Source organism: Schistocerca nitens, chromosome 3, assembly GCF_023898315.1.
Source record: "Schistocerca nitens isolate TAMUIC-IGC-003100 chromosome 3, iqSchNite1.1, whole genome shotgun sequence".
In the NCBI taxonomy this organism is placed as follows: Eukaryota; Metazoa; Arthropoda; class Insecta; order Orthoptera; family Acrididae; genus Schistocerca; species Schistocerca nitens.
The window spans coordinates 565,711,458-565,738,767 of NC_064616.1; the positions used below are offsets into that span (position 1 = coordinate 565,711,458).

At 42.7% G+C, this 27,310-nt stretch overlaps 1 protein-coding gene across 1 annotated transcript in view; it reads right to left on the reverse strand.

The window, feature by feature from the left end:
- Positions 1-27,310, reverse strand: part of LOC126248471 (klarsicht protein) — an 892,903-nt gene that overhangs the window by 277,400 nt on the left and 588,193 nt on the right. Inside the window, exon 9 of the mRNA XM_049949484.1 lies at positions 2,689-2,967. Within this exon, the coding sequence (XP_049805441.1) occupies positions 2,689-2,967 (279 nt within the window). The remainder of the gene's footprint in view (positions 1-2,688; positions 2,968-27,310) is intronic.

Sequence of the window (27,310 nt, forward strand, 5' to 3'; positions counted from 1 at the left end):
TCTTCCAGGTACATGTAAACATGTCGAAGAACCGAGACAGCAGGGGTTCCAACAAGAGTTACCACGTCACTGCTTTAATTCTTCAAGCAAGGACGTCAATAACAGAAACTTCTGGGAGAAGAAAAGTAGACATGATCTCATGATCAGAGAACATACGCTAATGTAACGGAAGTCAGTCTGACGTCGTGTTTAATAACAGTCAGTCTGCAGGAACATTTGCGGAAGTATGTGCGCAAATCAACGATGACATGGCCTTTATGAAGCAGATTTGAAAAGAAACTGTCAAGCTCGTAATATCAACGAAGTTAAATTGATTGTAAGGATAGGAGACTGGCGACCCATCGACACATAACCGGACGATATAGACAGCACTACAAATATGCAAGGCACGATAAAGTATGTTTCATATGACACCACCAGCACAAAATACTGCTGGCGTTATATGCGAAAGAATACTGATACAAGAAACACTGAAGATAGCACATACAGTGCTGCATCGTGAATGGGTAGAAAAGTAATAAATTATTTACGTCTTCTATAAGACGGAAATTTACTTATCAAGCACGGAAATTAAGAAGAGCTGAAACATCCAAAAGACTAGTATGTAAAAGTATGGCTCAGCCCCTGATCAACAGTCTGTTAACTGGCCCTTTTATCTATCGAATCTTCAGTTCATTAATCGAGGTAACCTGCAAAATGAGTTTTTGTTATCTGAAAATGTAGCTTTAAAGACAAGACTAAGTATATTCTTAAAACATGACACACTCCTATACATTTTACTGGTTAGTTAACGAATCAAGAACCAACTACTGTTAATTCAGTTCCACCTTAAAGATATGTATACATTGCTTTCATTGGTTATTTGGTACAGTTAGAATTAAATATGCCATTTCTCACATAGCTTTTTTACTGTAGGGATCCATCATCTCATCAAGAAACTACAATCACAAGGGTGACGGGGCCGGGGCCGTCGACAGCTAACGTAAACAACAATAGCCGTTGGAAGATGAACCTGTCCGTTTGAAATCGGCAACGGCGCTATTTGCGTAAGTAAATAGCATTTCAATACTGGCTGGCTGTTGTTTTGTTCTTTGCGTGAATCAACTTGTACTTTATAGCTATCTGTAACTTTACATTCTCCTCAGATCAAAACCAATCACACCATCGACTCCAGAAATTAGTTCGAGTACCGCCATCTACATTATGTATAAGGGAACACTGTTCAGCTAGATCCTTACTTAGAAAATGTGCTTCTGGTTGGTTGTAATCATGTTACACCTCACGTAAGAAAGAGATAGTCTTCCACCACTTTTGGAATCCGACAACGCCAGGGTCGTCGACTATCGAGACTGCTGTTTACCGTTCCACGATGTTGCTGCTCGCGACTATCATGCAAATGCGAAATCGATTAATTCGGTAGAGCCACACTCGGTGCCATGCAGGATCTCAACTGACCAACGGGACAAGCGCCAGAGACGAAAGATGTATTGGTCGCTCGTCCGTACAGCCACATCATGTACCTCGAGGCGAGAACCAGACTTCTTTTCAGTAAGGTAAGTACCCACAAGGACAGCCGGACGACGTCTGGTGCACCACCAACTGACAGCACGCCAACCCTTGTTCCGAGCCAGCCGGGGTGGCCGAGCTGTTCTAGGCGCTACAGTCTGGAACCGCGCGACCGCTACGGTCGCAGGTTTGGATCCTGCCTTGGGCATGGATGTGTGTGATGTCCTTAGGTTGGTTAGGTTTAAGTAGTTCTAAGTTCTAGGGAACTGATGACCTCAGAAGTTAAGTCCCATAGTGCTCAGAGCCATTTTTGAACCTTGTTCCGGCTCCCTCGGCAGCAACAAGAAATGCAACGACAGCGCTGGGACCACGTAGCCTTTTCAGACGAGTCTCGGTCATGTGTACAGCATCACGCCGGACGGATTTGGGTGCAGAAGGTCTGACAAGAACGAAAGCTGTCACATTACATTCTTCGTCTTTATACGGACCCTGCACCAGGCGTGATGGTACGTGCATGCCATAGTACATGGTTCGCACGCGCAGTAATATGGATATCAGACGTTACATTTCTGACGTGTTAGAGTCAATGGCTGGTCTTCTTTTCAAGGCCTCCGTAACGTTATCTTCCAACAAGATAACGCTCATACTGTCGTGAACAACTTCGCTGCAGAAAGTGTTTGACTGTTGCCCTGGCTAGCACTTTCTCCAGATCTCTCATCCACTGGAAACATCTGGCCGTGGGCTGGCACGACACCACTCGGCAGCCATTACTACTGATAAAATATGGCATAAAGTTAAAACAGTATCTGTCATCGAAGCTGATTTCGAATCTATACCCAACCGTTGCGAGAGACGTTTTTGCTGCTACAGGTGGCTCCGTGTACTAAATTTCGCGTCCTGTAATATCCCTAAGCTCCTAAAAATTTAATAATGTCCTCTCCTACTATACTGTCGATGACCAATAAGTAAAATTTCGTTATTGGAACTGCAATTTTAATGGCCAGTTGCGTATTTGCAATTCCCTCGTGAACACCGTGAATGGAACGGAGGTGGTGTTATTCAAATGTTACTGATACTGAAGACTAATCTTTTTTTGGTCCCGGACATATTACAACTGGTATGATCTTGACGGGAAAGGAAGAATGGTTCGATCAGCTGAAATGTGGAGATGGCGTGACGTACCGGGTTGCGGCTGTTGAGCAGCTCCTCGACGTGGCACTGCCACTCGAGCGCGCGCAGGTAGAGGTGGTGCCAGCGGCGCTCGAGGGTGCGCGCGACGCGCCACGCGCTGCCCGCCGACCGCGACCTTCCTGTCCTCCCACACGCCGCTGTCCCGCTCGAGGCTCCACCCTCGTCGTCGCTAGCCGCAGACGTCGCCGCTGCAGCCGCAGCCGCTTTCTCACACAACCGCACTACAGATGTCACGATCTTTCCGTGCGACTTTATGCCTCGAAGCAGCACCTGCAAACAAATAAAGTCTCCTTTTTTAATTTCGCCGAGCGCAGGGACCGAGCTGTTGTACATGAGCAAAAACACAGAAATTAGTTTCCCACTGTCGATTTAGATAGGCAGCTGATACGCCCACCAGCGAATAGTGATTTGTTGACTAAGCAGTGCAACAACACGCGTATAAAGTGGAGGCAATTATCTCAGATGGGAAACTTCCTGCAGTGCATCATACTTAGGGCATTTATGCCTGGGCCTCGGGGCTACTAATTCTTAAATTATGGCAGGAGACATTGATGCATCTTAGAGCTGAAGTACGATGACATCTCACGATAACAATAACCATTTCTACTTGACACGAAGAAGGAATACATTAGACGCAATAGAGTTCTTAAGACATGCACCTGCATTAGCGTGATCAGTCGCTGTTTTTAGGTATGAGATATCCACAGAGTTTTGAGGCTGCTTCAAACTATATTCCGATTTTGTGGAAATAACAGCAACGACAAAGAGGACTCTACAACGATTTTGTTGTTCAGTTGCCGTATATGAACGACCTCTTACATGTTTAAGCCACGCCGGCCGTGGTGGCCGAGCGGTTCTAGGCGCTACATTCTGGAACCGCGCGACCGTTACGGTTGCAGGTTCGAATCCTGCCTCGGGCGTGGATGTGTGTGATGTCCTTAGGTTAGTTAGGTTTAAGTACTTCTAAGTTCTAGGGGACTGATGACCTCAGAAGTTAAGTCCCATAGTGCTCAGAGCCATTTGAACCATTTTTAAGTCACAAACAATCGTAGCAGTACAAAAATAAATTTAAATTTGTAGTTAGGTTAATGCTTTTTTTAAGCGCGTGGAAATGCTCCTTTCAGAGAAAATCTTTTTTACAAAAAAAAAGTTGTGAACAGGTCTCGAGTGCAGCATCAGGAGAGACACTGTATCCGACAACAACGAAAGAACGAGCTCTTGAAGCTTCTACTACAAAAGCAGAATTGTAGTGAAGCAAGTAAGGTTAGCGGAACAAATCATAACTTATACGAAACTACTTACTTTTACAAATACTTCGCTATTAATGTTACAGCGAGTCGATAGACGGAGCAACAAGTTTAAGACAGATTTTCACTAAAGAAGAATTAAATAAGTTCGCGGTGGACTTTTTGCTTCTAATCAGCCAGAACGTACTGAATTAAAAATTTGCGGCACCGTATTTATATCAAGGTGATGCCTTCACCGAGTTCAAGAAGTATTAAAACAGTTTAGAAGTCCCGTACGTTGCCGATTACTCGGACATTTGCTAATAGTCTTTGCCTCTCTCAATTCAGTATCCAACTAATCACGGTATGATGTTAGAAACACCACTGGCCACCCTATCCTGAGCAAATTTCGAGAGCGCCCAAACGTTGAATGAGTTACTGAAGGAGAATAGTCGAACACACAGAGGAAAGTTTCTCTTGTCGTTACAATTGAAGAAATATTTACGCTGCAACAGAGTAAATAATATTAATTTCAAATATATGGCATTCTTGAAATTATTAAATATCAAACAAACAACAACAATAATTAACATTTCACCAATTCGTATAGATACAGAGTTGCAGCTGCTCAATGCATATTTACTGCATTTACCCGTCATTTGATATCATTTATATGAATCAGTTGTTGTACTTGGATACAGTGATGTGTGCTGGTATGAAAATGTACTTCCCAGAATATAATTCGTTTATTTTCCATTAACAGTAACGTGGCGAGCAAGCAGTTGTGGCCGCCTCGTCGGAGGAACTATCAAATGGCTCTGAGCACTATGGGACTCAACTGCTGTGGTCATTAGTCCCCTAGAACTTAGAACTACTTAAACCTAACCTAAGGACATCACACACATCCATGCCCTAGGCAGGATTAGAAACCTGCGACCGTAGCAGTCACGCGGTTCCGGACAGCGCGCCTAGAACCGCGAGACCACCGCGGCCGGCGGAGGAACTATAGTCCTGGGGTACTGTTGCAAGTATTTTAATATACGTGTTTTGCTAGAATTAAAATATGCATTTTTTTACAAGTGTTGTCTTGTTTTTACAATCAGCATTTATTTTCGTCGATTGGGGCTTTTTTTCTTTCCGTAGTGCTGTGCTGGCGACAGGAAACTAGAAGCGTTATACTAAATTCGATTCCATAATGCTAAGGAAGGAATCTGTCATCGTTATGGTGAAGCAACAGTTTCGAAATTCGCCTCGAATATTTTGTGATAACCACATACACCTTAAAACTAGATGGCACAACCAGTAAATGAATCCTGTTACTGCAGAATATCTCTGTGTGATATCAAAGGGATTTAACTTAAAATCATAAACGCCTCGATGAACCTGGTGCTACTGTTATTTTTACTTTGCCGAGTACCATAAAATGTGGCAAAAAAAGGCAAATTCAGGTCATTACACAGCACCAATCAGCGGCGCGTAAGTTTACAGGGCTTCTTTTAGCGAAACTGTAGACAACTGATACACAAACAACTACTATTCTATTTTAAATCGACGGAGTCACCGTAGGATACGAGACACTGTTATTGATGAAAAATGAAACAACACGTTTACGAATGGAGCCACAATGACTTTAATTTTACGGCAGCTCATACGAGTTGATTTTAGTTGATGATGGTAAGCGAGACAGCATAAAAATGAAAATCAGATTGGGCTGCACAAGAAGAGCGCAAGACTTGCAACTTTCAGTGATATTCGCGTCGACCAACGTCAAATAAAAGTTTACTACCTATGCCAAAAAATCGGATAAACACATTCGCCCTCTCCCTCCACGCTTATGAGTCGTCTGAGGACAGTGGTAGGGATTCAAGGAAGGGAGGATCACAGATTATATATGCACGATGTACCGCACCCTGCACGAATTTCAGGAACTTCGTGCTGAAATGAAGGTTTGGGCTTGCCGTTTCGTCGGTAACAGTATCACTACGTTCGGATCAGCTGGAGAAGGGTGGGGAAGAACATCAGCCGAGTCTTTATCGAAAGAAGCGCTCCAGAATCAGCCTGAAGTGTTTAAGGGAAACTAGCAAAACCTTAGTCGGATTAGCAAGGTGTAGCTCTGAATGCTGTTTCTCAGGAAAACTAGGTCAGTGACAATGTCGTGCGCCACCTATAAGCTACGAGATTCTAATGAAACTTTTTACGCTTATTTCCAACGCCTTTGACGTTAAACTTGGCACTTAACTTCATTTGAATGACTTACACTGCTAAAATACAAGTGAATAACTACCGTCCATTACATGCATTGTACCAACAGGTAAAATAATGGTAATTGTGGGCGTTATGTCTCAACGAAAAAAAACTTTACGCAAGCCGTAGCCGAAAGTGAACTGTTTCTACTGATTGTAGCGTCCGTTGCGCGCAAACAGAAGACAAAAGGAACCACGTGACACCGTTTATAAGGGTAAACAAGACCGTTGCCTTTCTTTTTAACTGGTGGAAGTAACAAAAATTTTGTTTGTTCCCAACTATGGAGAGAATACTATTTAGTTTACGGCAGTAACTGCCACAAGTGTAACTCAGCCAAGGAAACCGAACTTGGCTCACCACATGCTGATATCTAAATAAAGTCATGAAATACAATGACGCACAAATTTGAGGGGTGATTTCAAACTATTTGCGAGTATAAATAACGCCGATCTGCTGGCCTGACAGGTGTTTCACACAAATCTGTAGAATCGAGTTCCCTTTAACATTCTTACTGACAGCCAACAGCCGGCCGAAGTGGCCGCGCGGTTCTTGCGCTGCAGTCTGGAACCGCGAGACCGCTACGGTCGCAGGTTCGAATCCTGCCTCGGGCATGGATGTGTGTGATGTCCTTAGGTTAGTTAGGTTTAACTAGTTCTAAGTTCTAGGGGACTAATGACCTCAGCAGTTGAGTCCCATAGTGCTCAGAGCCATTTTGACAGCCAACAATCATATGAACCACTTTGTTTCACTTTACTGTGCAGTCATTTGCATGTATTTGTAGGCAGTGCGATTGTCAAGTCATTTTTCGTGGCATTGCCAGCGAACTGAATATTACGCGGCATCAGTTCTTTATGCTGCAATTCGCTAGAGAATTTCAGGAACAGAAGTATCCTGTCAGTGTATATGCGGTTTTCACTTCACAGACTACTGTAACAATATAGAGTAAGAATAACGCACTTTAGCATTCATGTAAATAACAGAAACGTCAAACATTTGCATCGTAGACCATTATCAACTGGAATTAAATCTCAAGTATCATGATGTGAAATTTCGCTGAAGGATTCATCAGTGCAACAATTTTGCCTATGGAACCCGCTGGTACGTCTGAACGTGCGGGGCACGTTTAGTGGCTCCACTTACATCAAGAGTCACGCGATTCCGTCATCTGCAGAGCTATTCACGAAGAGCAATTTGTCACATACCGAGGGCCTTGTTAAATGTCACCAGCTATTATGCAGAACGGTCTGCTTGTACTGGCAAAGACAAATTAAACCATTCTGCCTGGTCATCATCATCATCATTATACCACATCATGCTAGACATCGTCACCTGTTCGAAGCGTCATACTCTAAAACCCTACGGTAAAATAACATTTCATTGAAATTTTTAGTATCATTTCACTTTAACAGTGAATATTTCAAGAAGTCTTTGGAGCTTATGGCTGTATCAGCACCATGATCGAGACGGGTGAATTCCAGTCTATTTCGCTGCGTGATTCATGCCTTCCATCTTCGAAATGAAGAATCTAATTTTGCTTATCGTTCGCTACTGACAAATATATATTTCGTACTTACAAAAGTTCGCTTCCATTTTGAAGAAATCAAAACAGAGATTCTGCTCTGCTTGATGCAGAAGTGTCCTCATACACGCACTCCATTCTAAATTGTGTACCAAATCACATAGCTTGCTTGTCCAGTCAGTGATAGTAACATTACACTACCCTACGCTGTAACTAGCCTCAAATATTGTCCAAGAGTTATAATTTTTGTTTATGTGACACACAAGAGAACCTGTAATTCCAGATCTATTTTGTGGCTTAAATATGCTTTTGTTACTGCCACGAAAGTCAACTAATGTGAGTGTTAAATTACCGACGACGTTCGCAACAGTAGAATAGCGTAACAACAGCATGTCTAAGTTCGATAAAAACTCCTCTGTAACGTTTATACAACTTACCGACAGGTTTCCTGCGGTGATTAATCAAGCGAATTCTACAACTACAATGAGTTGCAGAAAACTGTCAGCCAGTTGTAGCAATAGAGAAGTTAGATAATGGTATCATCTCATTAAACTTATCAAAACGAATTAACCTAGGACAGTGGTTTCATTACAGAAAGCTGAAAAACAGGAAGGAAGCTAATCAACTCTATCACTTACTACAATCTAGCAATTTTTACTGAATATTCGTGTTACGTGGCTCTTGCGTTACATATCGTAGAAGAGTAAGCAGCACACACTGATGACCCAAAATATTATGACCACTGTCCACCGCGAAACTGAATGCTGAATGGTTGACGTTGCTGACACGGATGCTGTAACGAAAGTACAGGGTTATTACAAATGATTGAAGCGATTTCACAGCTCTACAATAACTTTATTATTTGAGATATTTTCACAATGCTTTGCACACACATACAAAAACTCAAAAAGTGTTTTTAGGCATTCACGAATGTTCGGTATGTGCCCCTTTAGTGATTCGGCAGACATCAAGCCGATAATCAAGTTCCTCCCACACTCGGCGCAGCATGTCCCCATCAATGACTTCGAAAGCATCGTTGATGCGAGCTCGCAGTTCTGGCACGTTTCTTGGTAGAAGAGCTTTAAACACTGAATCTTTCACATACCCCCACAGAAAGAAATCGCATGGGGTTACGTCGGGAGAGCGTGGAGGCCATGACATGAATTGCTGATCATGATCTCCACCACGACCGATCCATCGGTTTTCCAATCTCCTGTTTAAGAAATGCCGAACATCATGATGGAAGTGCGGTGGAACACCATCCTGTTGAAAGATGAAGTCGGCGCTGTCGGTCTCCAGTTGTGGCATAAGCCAATTTTCCAGCATGTCCAGATACACGTGTCCTGTAACGTTTTTTTCGCAGAAGAAAAAGGGGCCGTAAACTTTAAACAGTGAGATTGCACAAAACACGTTAACTTTTGGTGAATTGCGAATATGTTGCACAAATGCGTGAGGATTCTCTACCGCCCAGATTCGCACATTGTGTCTGTTCACTTCACCATTAAGAAAAAATGTTGCTTCATCACTGAAAACAAGTTTCGCACTGAACGCATCCTCTTCCATGAGCTGTTGCAACCGCGCCGAAAATTCAAAGCGTTTGACTTTGTCATCGGGTGTCTGGGCTTGTAGCAATTGTAAACCGTAAAGCTTCTGCTTTAGCCTTTTCCGTAAGATTTTCCAAACCGTCGGCTGTGGTACGTTTAGCTCCCTGCTTGCTTTATTCGTAGACTTCCGCGGGCTACGCGTGAAACTTGCCCGCACGCGTTCAACCGTTTCTTCGCTCACTGCAGGCCGACCTGTTGATTTCCCCTTACAGAGGCATCCAGAAGCTTTAAACTGCGCATACCATCGCCGAATGGAGTTAGCAGTTGGTGGATCTTTGTTGAACTTCGTCCTGAAGTGTCGTTGCACTGTTATGACTGACTGATGTGAGTGCATTTCAAGCACGACAATCGCATTCTCGCCTCCTGTCGCCATTTTGTCTCACTGCGCTCTCGAGCGCTCTGGCGGCAGAAACCGGAAGTGCGGCTTCGGCCGAACAAAACTTTATGAGTTTTTCTACGTATCTGTAGTGTGCCGTGACCATATGTCAATGAATGGAGGTACAGTGAATTTATGAAATCGCTTCAATCATTTGTAATAGCCCTGTATATACGTGGAACAGAATACCAGTACCAAATGTGCCGACGGAGTGTCGTTTATGTTTTTAGTTACCCGACAGTCTATCAATAAAGCTAAGAACGCTTGGAAGGAACTATTCTCAGAATCAAATAAACTTCGGTGTGATCCATCGTGTTCCTGACATTGAATTAATGGCTGTGCAGATAAACCCGACTCTGACTCGGTTGCTCGGCTGTTTTGTATGCCCTTTGTTCCACTTGTACAGTGGATAGTCTTAGACAACTAAATACCGCTAACTCGCCAACTGTTCTCCCTGGTTCTGGAAAGATTTTCCGGGTGAGGACTGTGAGCACTATGTCTTAAATACTAGCGAAATGGATTCGCAAAAAGCTTCGTCTACGATACATATGCAAGTACGGTCACGTGCCATTCAAGTTACCCGCTACGTTCTAAAAAAGAAGCAAAGAGTTTCAGGAAATCTCAGAAGAAGGAACTGGGCCACAAAAGAAGCGGCAAGCGCGAGCACGCAACGAAGAGCCGGCTGGCTGCGCGCACAGACGTCTCTAAACGGCCGGCCCAACAAAAAATAAACAGAAGCGCATTCAGCGGCGGTCACGTGCGCGCGCCTGCTGGCCGCCGGGGCACGGCCGCGCTCGCCTCCCGCTCCGGAAAAACGCACGCGCCTCTCGTCATGTGCCAATTCCCAAGGCTTCGCACCTCACCTGCTCTCCACTTAACCTAATAACTCATTTCTGTTTCTTCATCCTTCTTCTCAATGTAATTCGAGGACCGCATTTATTGGGGAAGGAACGCATTGTTGTCCACATTATATCGCACTTTTCATTTAGAGCCAGCAGTTTTAAGGATCACTGGGCGAAAAGAATACGCTCCCCTCGCCGCCCCCCCCCCCCACTCTCTCTCTCTCTCTCTCTCTCTCTCTCTCTCTCTCTCTCTCTCTCTGTGTGTGTGTGTGTGTGTGTGTGTGTGTGTGTGTGTGTGTGTGTTTTTCTAGACCACAAACAAACCAATGTCAGCTGCATCACTTTAGGGGACAGGATTATCAGAAAGAACAAGTCTCGATAGACAGGTAACTACGGTAATATGAAGGGAAATGCAGATCAGAGAAATGAGACCAGTTTATGGAACAGTGTGCATGACTGGTGCGGTAAGAAGGTTCCTTGGCTGTAGATCTGACGTGACCTAAACGAAATAAAGATCACAAGCATTCGCAGCTTTGACCGATTTGAGGAAACTAGTCATGTTTTCTTCAGTAGCAATCTGGAATGTCAGCTGGAGCTCACCAACCTTTGTGCAGAAAGGCAAGTGCGTTCGAGCATTTCAGGTCTCTAAATCTAAAATTTGTAACTCGAGTTAACATCTCATCAATATCTTAATATGAATTGCAGCATCCGGAAAAAGTCTTTTGTACTACCCTTTAAAAGAATTCATTTTCAGCTTACGGAATAGTAACAACTTAAGTAACGCATCTTACATTCGCTCAACGAACACAGCTAATCATAGCATCTTTCCACGAATCATGTCGTGCGTAGAGATGAAACTACAAGCCATCGTAGCCGAATCAAATGGTTCAAATGGCTCTGAGCACTATGGGACTTAACATCTGTGGTCATCAGTCCCCTAGAACTTAGAACTACTTAAACCTAACTAACCTAAGGACATCACACACATCCATGCCCGAGGCAGGATTCGAACCTGCGACCGTAGCAGTCGCGCGGTTCCGGACTGAGCGCCTGAACCGCTAGACCACCGCTGCCGGCGTAGCCGAATCCACTACAGCCTAGTGGAAGTGAACGTAAAACCCCTAACTGAGATTGATTAGTATTTTCGTTATCTAGGGCAGCAAACTATTCTCAGTGCAAGTTTGTTAATCGGCGGGCCCATTTGTCTCTCGATACGTATTTTGACTAAAATACGAGAACTATAATGAATGTGGAAAACAGATGAAAGTCTGTGGTTTTACCATATGTGATAGACGTTTACATTTCAACATAAGAAATTTAATCTGACGTTAAGCAGACAGCAAGTAAGTACAAGCGACAGTTCCTTCCGCTATCGTAAGTAAATACAGCAAAGATTCGAATGTAGTTACGAAGTACCACCACAACGCAACATTGCCAAAATGCTTTGCTGGTTACCATACAGTGCAGCCCAGCTTATAAACCTCTACACTCAAGCTATAGAAGCAAGATTTAAATCCCTGTCCAGTCATCTCTATTTTCCGTGGCTACCTATAGCCACTTTGGATGCATTCCTGGGTGTCTACACAAAAAGGATGCAACCGCTTCCTTCCGCCGTCTTTCATCTGTGTTTATACTCCGTGTTAAGCCCTTCGACGTTACGGAGTCGTGAAATTCAAATTCCCTTCCTTATCGGCATGATAGCGAACTATGACCGCATGTGAGGCTGTCAAAGTGACAGTAAATGAAACCGCTCGACGTGGACGCGCCGATTACATCGGCTGAAGGTATATTCCGGCGGTTTTTCATACTTTTTCACTTGAATGTTGGATCGGACCCAATATGTTTCCACTAAAGGCCTTCGTAACTGTTTCCTTCTTTGAAACGAAGACACGATAAAGGTGAATAACTATGTAACGTACGCTACAACAACGGCAGCGCATTTATCCTTGTATGACAAAAAAATGTTCAAATGGCTCTGAGCACTATGGGACTTAACATCTGAGGTCATCAGTCCCCTAGAACTTAGAACTACTTAAACCGAACTAACCTAAGGACATCACACCCATCCATGCCCGATGCAGGATTCGAACCTGCGACCGTAGCGGTCGCGCGGTTCCAGACTGAGGCGCCTAGAACCGCTCGGCCACACCGGCCGGCCCTTGTATGACATTTGACAAACAGGCAAACTGTTGATAGATTGATCTTCACTCTTCACTACTGTTTCCCCGTGACGTCTCATATCCGGGCGGCATCAAATTGACTTTGTTTCCAGTAGGTGAAACACTGCGTTTTCGGTTTTCATTTGCATTTGCAAACAATACGCGCCACGAGTGATGAACACAACTGCTTAACGAAACTATTTTCAAAAAAACGTCTCGCAAATAACTCTATTAATCCAGCCCCGGCTTTCTTCTTCACTGTTCCGCTGGAGAATATGACCTACAAAATGATAGACTGTTCACCGAACTGCTGCAGTCCACCCCTCGCCTCAATAGGTCACCAAACAAGAGGACAGCTGCTGCTGAACAAAATTGACCGCTGTAACATCGCAGCCTGCATTCTAACACCTGGAACCGCAAGCTAATGTACCGGTTCTTCCAGTGTAATAAAACTATGTCTCGAGCTGTCTGGTACAGTAAAAAATAATAAAAAAGAAGACGCAGTGAAACATTAAGAGCACGCAGCTAACAGTAACATAGCGAGTGCACACGAATCTGTTATCAACAGTTACTTAGTCAACATTGAAGATATTCTTCAAAACTTGAATTCGAACATCTCAGTATGCTCATTTTACCATACACCAATTAGTCTTAACAAGAGACACTGGCCAACTACCTCAAACTATTTTCGCGCTGGGCCAAACAAACGCCAAATTGCCAGTGGCTGTACAAGCGATTACGCACACCTTGCAATTTATCTACGACAAATCGTCTTAGGTTCACCAGGTTGCTAAGAATTTAGCTACATATACGATGGACTGTGAAAGGAACGATTGCCTGCGAAACTTCAAACATTTTTATCTAATCAAAACGGATTTTTTTAGTTACCAGAATGAATGACTTCACTAGCATGGAATTTTATATACTGGGCGTCCCTCCTCAGAGTCATTAGGAGCATTTTCTCAAATGTTTCGGCAGATAATTTGCAATTTCGTTTCTGATATGTGCAGTAGGACTCATCCCAAACAAATAATGCCGATCACGTCTTTCATGCGACACCCAGTGTGGATGGAAATTGTCGATGTGTTTCGTGTTACACGTAATTATTTTTGAAGCGGAATTATACGTGCCCATTCGATAGAAGTCACAAATTAGCATAGTACAATATTTTTTATCAATGTGTATTGACAGGGACAGTATAAAACGAAGAACAAACTCCAGCAGCGATTGAATGGTTCAATGGCTCTGAGCACTATGGGACTTAACATCTATGGTCGTCAGTCCCCTAGAACTTAGAACTAGTTAAACCTAACTAACCTAAGGACATCACACAACACCCAGTCATCACGAGGCAGCAGCGTTTGAGCAGCACTGCTGCATGGCGGTAAAGTAAGCGCGGGTGATGGCGGTGCTGTCGCTTCTGGATTACTGGTTATTTTTCATATTTTACTGGGCCAGTTAACACGTATCGCTAAATGGAGATAATTTTCGACCGCTCTATCGAATGGGCGCGTAATATTCCGCTCTAAAAATCATTTTGTTTGTAACAGGATACAAACTAACGATTTACGTCGACACACGAAGACGTTGTGAGTAGATTACAAATGAAATACATTAAAACACCACTTCCACTTAAGTTTACATTATCATACAACATTTTTAGAATAGTCTGTACATACGATTTCACTATGTGAGATGATAAACACGAAAGGGTGGAATTACAATGCTAATTTCGGATAATCCTACAAGTTTTATCGTAGTTTCACGTTTTCGCGACTGTTTCACATTTACTGTCAGAGCATTAGTTCAGTTTACACGGAGGAAGATGCACGAATCTGTGACGGCCTACTAGGATGACTTCAGAAACTGCGTAAAATTTGGATCAGGAAGGCCATATCGCAATTTTCAGCACGCCCCTCGCGACTGCGAGTTCAGTTGCTTGCCCTGTGCGTCATTTCGCTCGGCTATCGTAATCTACGAATTTAACACAGGATAACAAAAGAACCTGTGCGAAGGCAGGAATGAGCGCCGCAATTCCACTTACAACGAAAATAGCCCGTCGTGGCGCGGCATTTGCCGGCACTTCCGCTGACATGCGAGCGTCGAGCTGCACTGGAAACATCGCCAGCCGCTGGCTATTTCTGCGCTCCTTGCCTGCGGCGCGGAACCTTCGGGAAGGGCAGTGCCTTCTGTAACCTTGCCGATTTTTAAAAAATAAATAAATAAATAAGGAAATATTCGAGTTAGAAATTTCGTCTCTCTAATAGTCGTCAATCATTTTCTAGTTAGATATCTGCCGACAGAAAACGGGGAAAGGAAACTTGGAAGAATAATGCGGCAGCTGCAACTTGGTTTTCCGCGGGAGCTGTCCCGTCTGTGGCAGTAGCGGGGGCGACCGACGTGGTCAGGTGACTTCGGGCACGCACTTCGCCTCCATTAGGCCCACAATAACCTACATCCTCTCGTCAAGACACTTACACACCACCGGCACGCCTGTGTAGTCGTTTAACAGCTACTCCGCTAGACATCAGGCGAACACGTCCAATACAAGTTTGACGTGCGAAGTGTCAAGAGAATCTGCGTTTCAGAAACGAGACGTTCGTTACTTCCCAATCCAAAAATCTTCTGAATGCAACAGGAGTTTCTCTTTTGCGACGTGTAACTATTTCCATCTCCTTGTTCATCTATAATTCTTACCATTGAAAAAGAACATCTTTACGATAAGTTTGTTTTGTCACTCTTAACAAACAATTCCGCCGTAATTTTAAAAATGGGGTAAACACATTTCGAAACAGATCGGCAAATAAACTTAGGTTACTTCCATATGTAAGTTATTTAGCAACTCTGTGGCAAATTGCTACACGAAGCGTTTCACTAGTTTATAAATAAATTTGTGTATTATTGCTTGTCATTTGGTATTTATACAACCCTGTCAAAATCTTAACTTATACGATGGGTTAGATTGCTGTAGATATGAGTTGGCGCAGCCAGCGGACTTTAAAATCTTTGGTTATCTTACAATACTGAACCAGTAATCGCTTATGTCGGCAACGTGTTCAGTACTGCATTATTTAGTAACAACACAAAAAGCACAGAGTACAACATAGCTTAGGTGACAACAAAATAAAATGTCGGTTTCTTTCCGTTAGTAAGCAAGCGAACAATTTACATAAGGCTTCCGCACTTTCAGCCCTGAACAACTTTAAATTCATTTCTTCTTTGTAATAGCAATGCATCTTTAGAATATCTAAGGTCTGAGTTAGCTAAAAAGCAATGAATATTCCCCCCACCAAATCCATTCAGTAGTCAAACCATACAAAGAAATACAGCAAATTCATAAACTTTGTCAGATTCAAACTGTGTGCCAGAAGGAAAAAATCTCCCAGGTAGCGGCTAAACCATATCTCCGAAGTATCCTATGTGCTAGCCCCGCTAGGTATGCAGGAAAACTTATGTGAAGTTTGGTAGTTTGGAGATGAGGTGCTGATCGAAGTGCTGTGAGAGTGGGTCGTGAGTCGTGCTTGGATAGCTCAGTCCATAGAGCACTTTCCCGTGAAAAGAGAAGGTCCCAGATCGAGCCCCAGTCCGGCACACAGTTTCAGTCTGTCAGTGAGTTTCAAATCACATACTTGGAGTCTTGCCCGCGCACTTGTCACCTTCTATTCCTCAAACCAATGCTCCCGGCATACGCCGGTGGTTTAGGTTTGTAAGCAGCGACATATATGGCAAAAGTCAGCAAATTAGGAATAGTCAGTCGAGGTATAGTCAGAGTATTTTTAACTTGCACGATAAATATGAAAGAGGAACTGCAAAACAATGTAGTGAGCCAGGAGATAAGAGCTGCTTGCCAGAAATCCTTCTCTTCATGACAGTTACAGTTTCTCCGATTTGCGGTAAATGTTCTGATTCACCCTACACAGCAACAATACACAGAACAGTCAACTACAGACTCAGAGATCAACAGCACAGAACACTTCCGTTTTGAACACCTGCGTCTGGAACCGCGCAACCGCTACGGTCGCAGGTTCGAATCCTGCCTCGGGCATGGATGTGTTTGATGTCCTTAGATTAGTTAGTTTAAGTAGTTCTAAGTTCTAGGGGACTGATGACCTCAGAAGTCGCATAGTGCTCAGAGCCACTTGAACCATTTTTTGAACACCTGCCCTAGATATTCTTCATCCTACAAATTGTGTTGTCTGCGTGAATCAAAAGCAGTTCAAAGGGCGTTTAAGACTTAAGGATTCGTAAGGATGAAAAGCACACAAACAAGAATGGATGAGCTAGATTCGAGTACACTAAAAAGAAAATAAGATTTCAATAAAAAATGTGAATGTTTTCGGTTCTGATTCCATAGCCTACCATGGAAACATGAATTCATGGTAACGGATTACGGAGGAAACCTCAACAGAAGAAAGACCTGAATAAAAACATTACAAGCCACATATGCTTAATATAGAGTGAAAAATAGTATCGACACAAAATAAATCGGCAACAACGTTGTATTTCAAAATGAAAATGTTTCTTTGGTGGGTTTAATGCAGCAGGAATACATGGTTGGGGGGTAAAGCAGATGAAATTTGTTGCCCTACATTGAAGTGCGAAATGGGTGCTAATTAAACTAGTCAAAAAGTTGTATGAAGTTCTCTCATGATCTTTACACGTATGTTGTTGGCTGTAGCTATGAGGTTACGCATTTTATCAGTTGGCATTTCTTAACGAATAAACATGTAATGCAGGATTTCTCAAAAAAAAAAAAAAAAAAATGGTTCAAATGGCTCTGAACACTATGGGACTTAACATCTATGGTCATCAGTCCCCTAGAACTTAGAACTACTTAAACCTAACTAACCTAAGGACATCACACAACACCTAGTCATCACGAGGCAGAGAAAATCCCTGACCCCGCCGGGAATCGAACCCGGGAACCCGGGCGCGGGGAGCGAGAACGCTACCGCACGACCACGAGCTGCGGACAGGATTTCTCATATAGAGATAACTGAGCCCAGGAAAGCATTGTAACCTATATCGCACACTAGTATCATTCTGCTTGATGTATGACAACCCACAGTCATTAAAAAAAACGCAGTGCGAAAAATGTACTAGAAAGTCGAGCACTGGAGACTTGATAAGTAATGATGTTCCCCCAAGAAAACACACACATTCATTCAGCTCGAAAGTTACTTGAAAACTACAGGACACAGTTTTCTGTTTACTTTCGAAAAGTCCATTCCTCAACATAGCTATCTGCTTTTATACACTACGTCAGTCACGTTGCTGCCTCCGAAACAACACTTGTAAACGTGTGCGAGAGAGAAACCTGCGACATTTTGGTCATACAGCAAAAAAATGGTTCAAATGGCTCTGAGCACTATGCGACTTAACTTCTCAGGTCATCAGTCCCCTAGAACTTAGAACTACTTAAACCTAACTAACCTAAGGACATCACACACATCCATGCCCGAGGCAGGATTCGAACCTGCGACCGTAGCAGTCCCGCGGTTCCGGACTGAGCGCCTAGAACCGCTAGACCACCGCGGCCGGCTGTCATACAGCAGTATTTGTAATAAAACTATGTTGCCGTCATTTCCCACTCCTTAAGTATACGCGAATTCCAAAAGTTATTTACTGTTGCGCAGTACACCGACAAACATCAGCAGTGGTGGGAGGCACAAAGCAACTCTGTTCCGGGAAGGAAACAGAGCAGTCGACCGGGTTTCCGCAGAATTATGTGAACAGTGTCGGATCGTTAAACAATGAAAATACGAGAGCTGTGAACAGGAGGCACAAAACAGCACGTGGACAGTGCGCTGTGATCATACCTTGCATTAGTGCGCAGTTCCTGGTCAAGTCACCGACCCCTGAACTCCACGTGCCTGCAGCCAGTGGCTGGAGTCACACGCAAATATTTCCGTCATTGGTGAAGCACACTCATGTAAACTTATGTTATACCGCGCAGTTTCAAAACGAAAGGCATCATTCTATTTAGATACGGTGTATTTTGCGTGAAACCACTTAAGAAAACTCCTTCAAAATGTATAGTAAGAGTCAAACTTCATCCAAATGTACTGCAACGTCAGCTTGTACGGCACAAGAATTTATTGTAGAGCTAATTTTACGGAATCTTTCACTTACTCAAAGCATTACTAATTAAGAAGCAGATTTCCCATGTCACACTGAGTCTTTTGCGACAGAAGTATAATCACTGCAGAATACGGACTGAATAACTGTATTGTAATTGTACAATTATTTTCTACTTCTTGACACATTGTGCTTTAAAATACAATATAAGCGCTGATACATTCTTTACTCATTAATTACATTAGCACCACTAGACACCAGAGAAAATCTGATTTGAAGATGGTAACAAGAAGTAACTCTTTCAAAGTTCTTGAATACATTGGCACATTCCACTCTTATCTCTAACGCAAATTATTTATTTATATGCGGTGATTGCGTTGTATTCAGTAACACTGGAGAATATGTTGCTCAATTTCTTATTTCGTAAGACTTGCATCTTTTCAATTAATTGATCAAATTAGCTGTAATAATCTCACTATGGAACTTCAATATCACGTGCACAAAAAGTTGTACTTTCACTTTAACCACCACCACCACCACCACCACCACCACCACCACCACCACCACCACCACACAAAAAGCTATTTCTTCTTTTCAACTAGGTACCTTCCGCAAGCAGTTAATGTCCAATTTCTTAACACTATATAGTCATACAAAATTATGAATCACGTTGATTAATTAATTTTATAAAAGCTAGTACTAGTTCAGAGGTACGCAAATAATATTCGAAACCTGGCATCTTTGACATTAAACTTAAAGTATACTCACAATTCTGTTAATGCATGTGAAACGGGATTCTATCATACGAAAAATAGCTAACAGGTCCGGTCTTGCTGTTAAGCCGATTCAAGGCCGGACTGGAAATTTTCTCTGCTCATGGACTGGGTGTTGTGTTGTCATCATCATTTCATCCTCATCACCTGCACGCAAGTCGCCCAATGTGGCGTCGACTGCAATAAGACTTGCACTTGGCGGCCGAACTTCCCCGGATGGGGCCTCCCGGCTAATAATGCCATAAGCTCATTTCATTTCAATGTTGAAATGAGCGTTCATAGCCGTAGAAGTACCGTCAATATTGCTACTCACTTCTAGTATACAAATAAAAAAGAAAACACAGCAGCAATAGCAGAAGTATCTCCTTTACACAGGAGATCGTGACAGGAAGTTAAACCTATTAAGCGTACTTTCTCCCTTTCTTGTTGAAATGTCCTCTGCGGTTACAACGCTGACGTTCGCCTATTTCTTGCTTTCTGAACTTTTGCTTGCAGAGTGGGTGTTGGGCACAATCGAAAGTGTATACTGTAACTATGGAATGCAGAGATTTCATGCCTTTCTCCATCACTAAATTGTACCTCATGCGTTGAAGTATCGAAACGGTGCTTATAGCTAAATGCAAACGTTTGTTACTCGAAGAAACAACGTTCACAGACAGATTTTATCTAGAAGTAAAATAACTTCGTGTAGTAATACGTAATAATATTTGTTTTCTTCTATGAAACACGGAAAAGAAGTAAATTCTGTTTTTAGCAATGTGAAATTATTTTTTCGTTCACTTATGCAGAGATCGTTTCACAGTGATGATTCCTGTGACGTATACCGTATTTTACGGACTGTAAGACGCACTCTTATCTTCGAAAAATTGCCTCCAAAAGTCAGGTGCGTCTTATACGCGAAATTAATATAAAAATGTCCAGTGCTTTATTTAAAATTCCCGCCAGTCTTAAAAGTGGCCATATATTCGATGTTGCGGAAAACCTATCTCTATCTGGCAACATTGGATTCAACTGGCACCAGCAGTGCACAGACATGAACATCAGTTGCGGGGATTCACATGCTTGCTGACACAGTCTCCCGCCCCGCCATCACAACCAGAATACTGTCTAGCCTATGTTGCGTTATTGCAGTCTACGGTGCCAGTGAACTTCAACTGCACGTGATCTGTGATATCGGTGATAGTACAATATTTTTGTTAGCCGGTGTTTTCGTAATGGAAAAAATGAAAGGTATTTCTATGATGTGGGCTATAAATTGAAGTTAACAGCTTATGCAGAACAGCATGGAAACCGAGCAGCTGAGCGGCATTTCGGCTCTCCATCAACATAAAAAAAAAAAACCCATTCGCGATCGGCGGGCTAGTAAAGAACTGGAAATAAAAAAAATGAAAGGAGAGAGAGAGAGAGAGAGAGAGAGAGAGAGAGAGAGAGAGAGAGCGAGAGAGAGACTGAATGCAAAATGGGCAAAACTAGAAGATGGATTCAAGGACACCATCAAAATGGCACTGAAATTAATACGAAAGTGATTCAACTACACGCTCGTAAACTAGAGCTACAGTGGAGCTTAACGGACTCTTAAACAGTGGAGTTGGTTGGCGCTATTGGTTTATGAAGCGTCATGGACTTAGCATGCGAATCAAAATCAAAATATCTCAGAAAATGCCACAAGGGTATGAAGAGAAAATATTATCTTTCCATCGTTTTATTATTCAACATCGAAAGAAAACCAGTGAGGAATTAAGCCAACTGTGTATATGGAGGAAACGCCTCGGACATTTGATGTGCGGAGTAACAGAACCGTTGCCGTGAAAGGTGCTAAAACTGTAACTATAGAAAGTGGACATGAAAAAACGGCACTAAGTTGTTGTGCTTTCGTGTTGTGCTGACGGTAATAAACATAATCCAATGAACATTTTCAAGAGCAAAACAATGCCAAAACCTGAAATACCGCCAGGTGGTGGTGTTCACGTACATGACAAGGGGGTTGGATGGACGAGACTGGTATGAAATTATGGATTAACAGCCTGTGGGAGAGAAGCTAAGGCGCTTTGCTGAAGAAGAGTTCTCTTCCTGTGCTAGATCAGTTTAGTAGCCACGGGAAAAATTCTCTGAAAGCGAAATTGAGACAGGGAAATTACAGAGTTCGCTGTTTCCCAGGAGGACTTCACAATTGCAACCTCTTTATGTTTCGATAAGTAAAACATTTATAGCGTGTACGAGAGAGGAATAGAAAAAATGGGTGATCAATGAAACCCAACATGAATTCACGCCGAAGAGAGCTTTATGACGATCTACAATCAAACAAGTGTGTCAGTGGATAAAACAGTCGTGGTCTATTGTAAGAGAAGACATTACTCGTATTGTTAGATCTTTCAAGAACTGCAGCATAAGTAACGTTCTCGATGACAGTGAAGACCATCTCATATATGAAGAGGGCAACGTTAACGTTGACGACGGCGACGAAGAAAGTTCAGACGACAAATTTCATGGATTTTAAAGCTCAGTTCAGTTTTATAGACGAAGAATATTTTTAGTTTGGCTTTGCAATCTAATAAAAATGATAATGTTATTTTTTTTTAACTGCTTAAAAATCAAGGTCCATCTTACAGCTCGTAGCGTCTTATAGTCTGTAAAATACGGTATGAGTTATGACGACGTTGGTAAGTTTCCGAGAAAAGATTTTTTTTTTTTTTTTTTCCTCTCTCCTTCTCAAGAGAACGGAATGTGATCGTTCAACAAGGTGGTCTGGAGAGTCGTATATCATGTAATTCAATAATCCATGACGGTGTCTGTGGCACAGAGGCGCCTTTGGCCATGCACTTAAGATCCGCTGTGTGCCTGTGTCATCATTCAAAAGTCTTAAGTGAATCTTGCAATACGATATTGTGAACTGATACTTCCGAAACAGTGCTTTTAAAAGCATCACTGTACCTGTGATGAGGAATTGTCGCAGATGAGCTGTTCAATCATGAAGCTGATCTTAAATCGACAGAGATGGTTTCTACGGCCAAGAATTTCTTCCTTTCCTGAAGTGCTTCACATTTTGCAGTGATGCTTGTCCCCCCTCCTGTAGGTTTCAGACAAGCGACTGTCCACTTTAAATGACACCAGATTACTCAGTAAAGAAGTGAACTTCTCCCCAGTGTGAAAGTGTCTCCACAAAAGTGATTCCAAATGAGACACGTATTGTCGTCGGATAGACTGAGGAATGGTACAATAAAGGTTTCTCTTTTCTTCGTTTTAATACTACTCAATTCTTCGGAAAGCCCCTGTTCCAACATTCAGCTACTCAACTTCCTGGATCCCTCACGCATCACTGCTCTTATTAACACGCTTCTTAGATTGGCTTTTGTCTTTACCAACGTTCTACGTTTTGTTTCGATGTGAGGATGTAACAGCCTATTGTTCCCTCAGCAGCTTCGCTGCAAAAGTTTTCTTGTATTGGCCACCAACGATCTCACTCGACTCCACAAATACTCTACTTGAAATACGTACATTACATTATGTACTGACTAATATTTTATGCCTGTTCCCAGTATATGACAATTTAAGACTAAGCAGATTGCCCACACACCATCAGTGACAGTTTACAGCTGTAAAAATATTGTTTTTCCAAAGATATGTTACCTTTTATGACTACATATCTATATAGAAACCACAAGCATACTTAAACGAACTAAGGAACTATGAAAAAAGTAACCTTATATTACACTATACTCATTGAAAGAACGTACAGGCCAAAACAGTACACAAGTGGGTATGGCACGAACTAGTATGTTATATGGACAGAATAACTTGTTAATGTGATGAGAAAAAAAGACGTAGGAATTGATGGAATGTGAATGGGGAACGGTTATACTACTAACAACACAGCACGCATATTATCTTACGGTGAGAAAAATATTAACTAGCTACTGCTGCTATATCAAGGGTGAATACTGGGACAGTTTTTGACCATTAAGGGCCAAATCATGATTCTGTGACTTGCATTTCTTTATAGTTAGTATTTCAAGTAATGTTAGTTTTCTGCCTTTATCTGCTCTGTGAAGAACATCACATTTAATATCGTAACAATGGTATTCATTGAGAGCATCTTCAACAACGGTAGAATCTTTCTTTTCGACTCTCAAACTTCTTGCATGTAGCAGTTATAGGTCTACATCATGCAGACCTACATACACTTTGCCACACAATAAATATTATTGCAGTTTTAAATATGTCTACGTACTTCCAAGTATCGACAAAATATGTCACAAATGTAAAAGAAATTGTTTCTTTCAAAATAAAAAAAATTGCCCGCGCAGGAAAATGACTATAGTACAAATTCAGAAGAGGACTGGTCGCAGAGGTCGATATCTGGAGGAGAAACAAATTTATAAGGAGCAGTCAAATGAAAACAAAACAGACTACATAACGAGCATGGCGCGGACGTTGCTAACGCAGATACCTGTGTGTACAGAACGGCCCTCTACTGGGAACAGCGCGAACGTTCACCGCTGTTGCATTTCTCTGTTAGACGTGCTCGACGTGACGTCAGCGAGTATTGTGTGCCTCCATTACGATGGAGGCCGGGAATGAGGAACAGCGTGGTGTAGTGAGATTTTTGACTACGGAAGGAGTGTCAAGGTCGGGTGTCATTGAAAGACAGCAATGGGCCAGGACAGGCTTGTAGTCTTATTATCCCGTATGCCACTGCTGCTGTGGATGCTGCCGAGAGAAATGACCGACGAAGTACGGTGGAAGATATGCGGGTCATGTTAGCCATCAGTCAGGGTACCGCTCACTGCATCATGACGGAGCATCGGAAGTTAGAGAAAATCTGTTCGTAGTGGGTTCCCCAAAGCCTGACGAAGGAGCAGAAACTGAACAGACTGTCGACATCACTGCAGCACCTGGACCGGTATCACAAAGATTATTATCGTTACCTGTCCCTTATTGTCGTGGGAGATGAATCATGGTATCATTTTGAAACGGAGGGCAAGTGCCAGAGTAAATAATAAAGCACACGGATTCAACAGCACAGAAAAATCTAAAGCCATGCACGTCAGCTGCGGACAAGTCGTGGTTGGTTGGTTGGATGATTTGTGGGAGGGGACCAAACGGAGAGGTCATCGGTCCCATCGGATTAGGGAAGGAGGAGGAAAAATGTTGGCCGTGTCTGGAAAAATGTTGGCCGTGTCTTTTCAAAGGAACTATCCCCGCATTTGCCTGAAGCGATTTAGAGAAATCACGTAAAACCTAAATCAGGATAACCGGACACGGGTTTGAACCGTCGACCTCCCGAATGCGAGTCCAGTGTGCTAACCAGGGCAAGTCATGATGACCTGTTTCTTTGACTGCAAAGGCCCTCTGCTCATTGACATTCTGGAATACGGCGCCAAAATTAATGCACGGCGGTACGTGGACACTTTCCAAAAACTAAAGAGCGTCATCAAATCCAAACGACCAGGAATGTTGAAGGACGGCATCATTCTGTTGCAGGATATGTCTGCCCACATGATGACCAGCTTGTTTAGATTACGCTGCAGCCGTTTCGCTGGAAAGCACTTACACACCCTCCATACAGTCCCGATCTATCCTCACGCGATTTCCATATTTTTGGTCCCCTGAAGAAAGTCATTCATGACCGTCGATTAGCTTCGGACGAGGAGGTGAACGCCTGGGTACAATCATGGTTCAGCATGCAACCGTAAACATTTTTCCATGCACGCACTGACCGTCTTGTTTCATAGTGGGACAAATGCATTACTATTTATGGCGATTGCTTTTAATAGAATCAGCAGTTTACTTACTTTTTCCCATCTGTTTCATTTGACTGCCCCCTTACAAATTAACGGAATGGGAATGCGAGATCACCCCCACTAGCGTCCTGCTATGTATGACAGAGTGAAGTTATCTGCGATAGCAGTTTAACTCATCTGCAGTATTAACTAGAAGATCACTGAGCCGTCATTATACAACTTTCAGTTAATTGTTCAGAAAGAAGAACTCTATACTGTCATGCACAATTCAAGTTCCGAAAAGCAACAATTTCACGGAAATATAATGACAGTTTTCAATACTTTATGCAGTGGTATGAGCCACTACTGTACATACCACATTGTTACCTACGGCCATTCTGGCTCCAGTACTCTGGGAGTTCGCGACGTGGTCGGCCACCTGGCCTTAACATCGTGTCGATGAAAGGTAATGTTGACGTCACCTTCCCGAAGGATAAAGCTAGCGTCTGCGAAACGAAGTTTAGATGTATGCCACGTGATTCCAGTGAAAGGCTGCCACCCTAACAAAGTAAAACTAACGCATTGAACACAGTGTAGTAACAACAGATATCTGACAACTAAGCAGTTAATTGTATCCTGAAAGTAGCAACAATTGTGAAAGACTAATGTTAGTCTCCACGTTTGCACACACTTCAAATTGTATTTCACAACGTTTCAGCACCTCTTACAACTGGCTTTCGTTGAATATTTATACTACTATATAAAGACAAGTCGTTGTTTAACGTTGTTACCAAAAATATGGAAAAAATCAATGACCGACCTACTCTAAGTATTTGCACGATGCTTTTAATACACGTTCAGAGGGACATAAGCTACGTATTTTGTTAATATTTGCAAGATGCGCTGACACGTTGTAAAATACAACTTGCAGTGTAGACAAAGGTGCAGAGTATTGTTACTCTTTCACATTCCTTACTACTTTCCGGGACACAATTAACTGCTTAGTTGTCAGATATCTGTTGTTAGTACACTGAGTTGAATGCGTTGGTTTATATATTACAGGATACTCTACGTCGCAGGTTCGAATCCTACCTCAGGCATGGATGTGTGTGATGTCCTTAGGTTAGTTAGGTTTAATTAGTTCTAAGTTCTAGGCGACTGATGACCTCAGAAGTTAAGTCGCATAGTGCTCAGAGCCATTTGAGGCATTTTTACAGGATACTCTAATAAATTTCAGACGGACACAGGCTAAATATTTAACAAATTAGAGGTTTCCTATTAACACGGAGTGCGAGAAGGCAAATGCTGCGCTGTGATGTGAACATGTGCGACTGCGTTTTCTTTCTTGGAGACTGTTTGAACTACTATTAGAGGAATTGTTTCTCCCAAATATATTCTTATATATAATTTTAAGGATAAGTTGAATAAACGCCTATGTGATGTTTGTTTCCACACGGTCGGTTTTAATGCAAAACAGGAAAGTTGTATTCATGGCTTAGGGAATCTAAAATCGTCCAAAGTTTGTAATGCTACCCGTTGGCAACAGAAAACTATGGGAAATACAGTCATCGAAGCTACTATCCTAACAGATGGAGCAGCAGGAGAGGTCTCTCATACGCTGTACACCAATAACCCTAACCGATTTAGAGATTCATTTTAAGCTACGTTAATTGCCGTCGAAGTTCCGTTGGCGATAGCAATAAACAAGGCTCAACGTTAGAAAGTGGGGAGAGAACAGATGGGCTGGGAGGAGGGGAGAGGGGGGGGGGAGCGAGTTGGAGAGAAATAAGCAGCAAGGAGGAGATGGACAAAGAGAGAGGGGAGTAAGAGATGGTCTGAGAGAAAAGGGGGGGGGGGGAGGTGTACGAGATTAAGGACGTATATCCGATACCCATACATATTTAGCAATTACAGGTTTCGCTAGTTACCTTACAAAGGACACAGTCACAAACGTAGGTGGTGTTAAAACTGCATCTCTCTCTCTCTCTCTCTCTCTCTCTCTCTCTCTCTCTCTCTCTCTCTCTCTGAGGAAGTGTTCTTTGAAGAGTGAAAATTGAAAACGTTCCAACTGC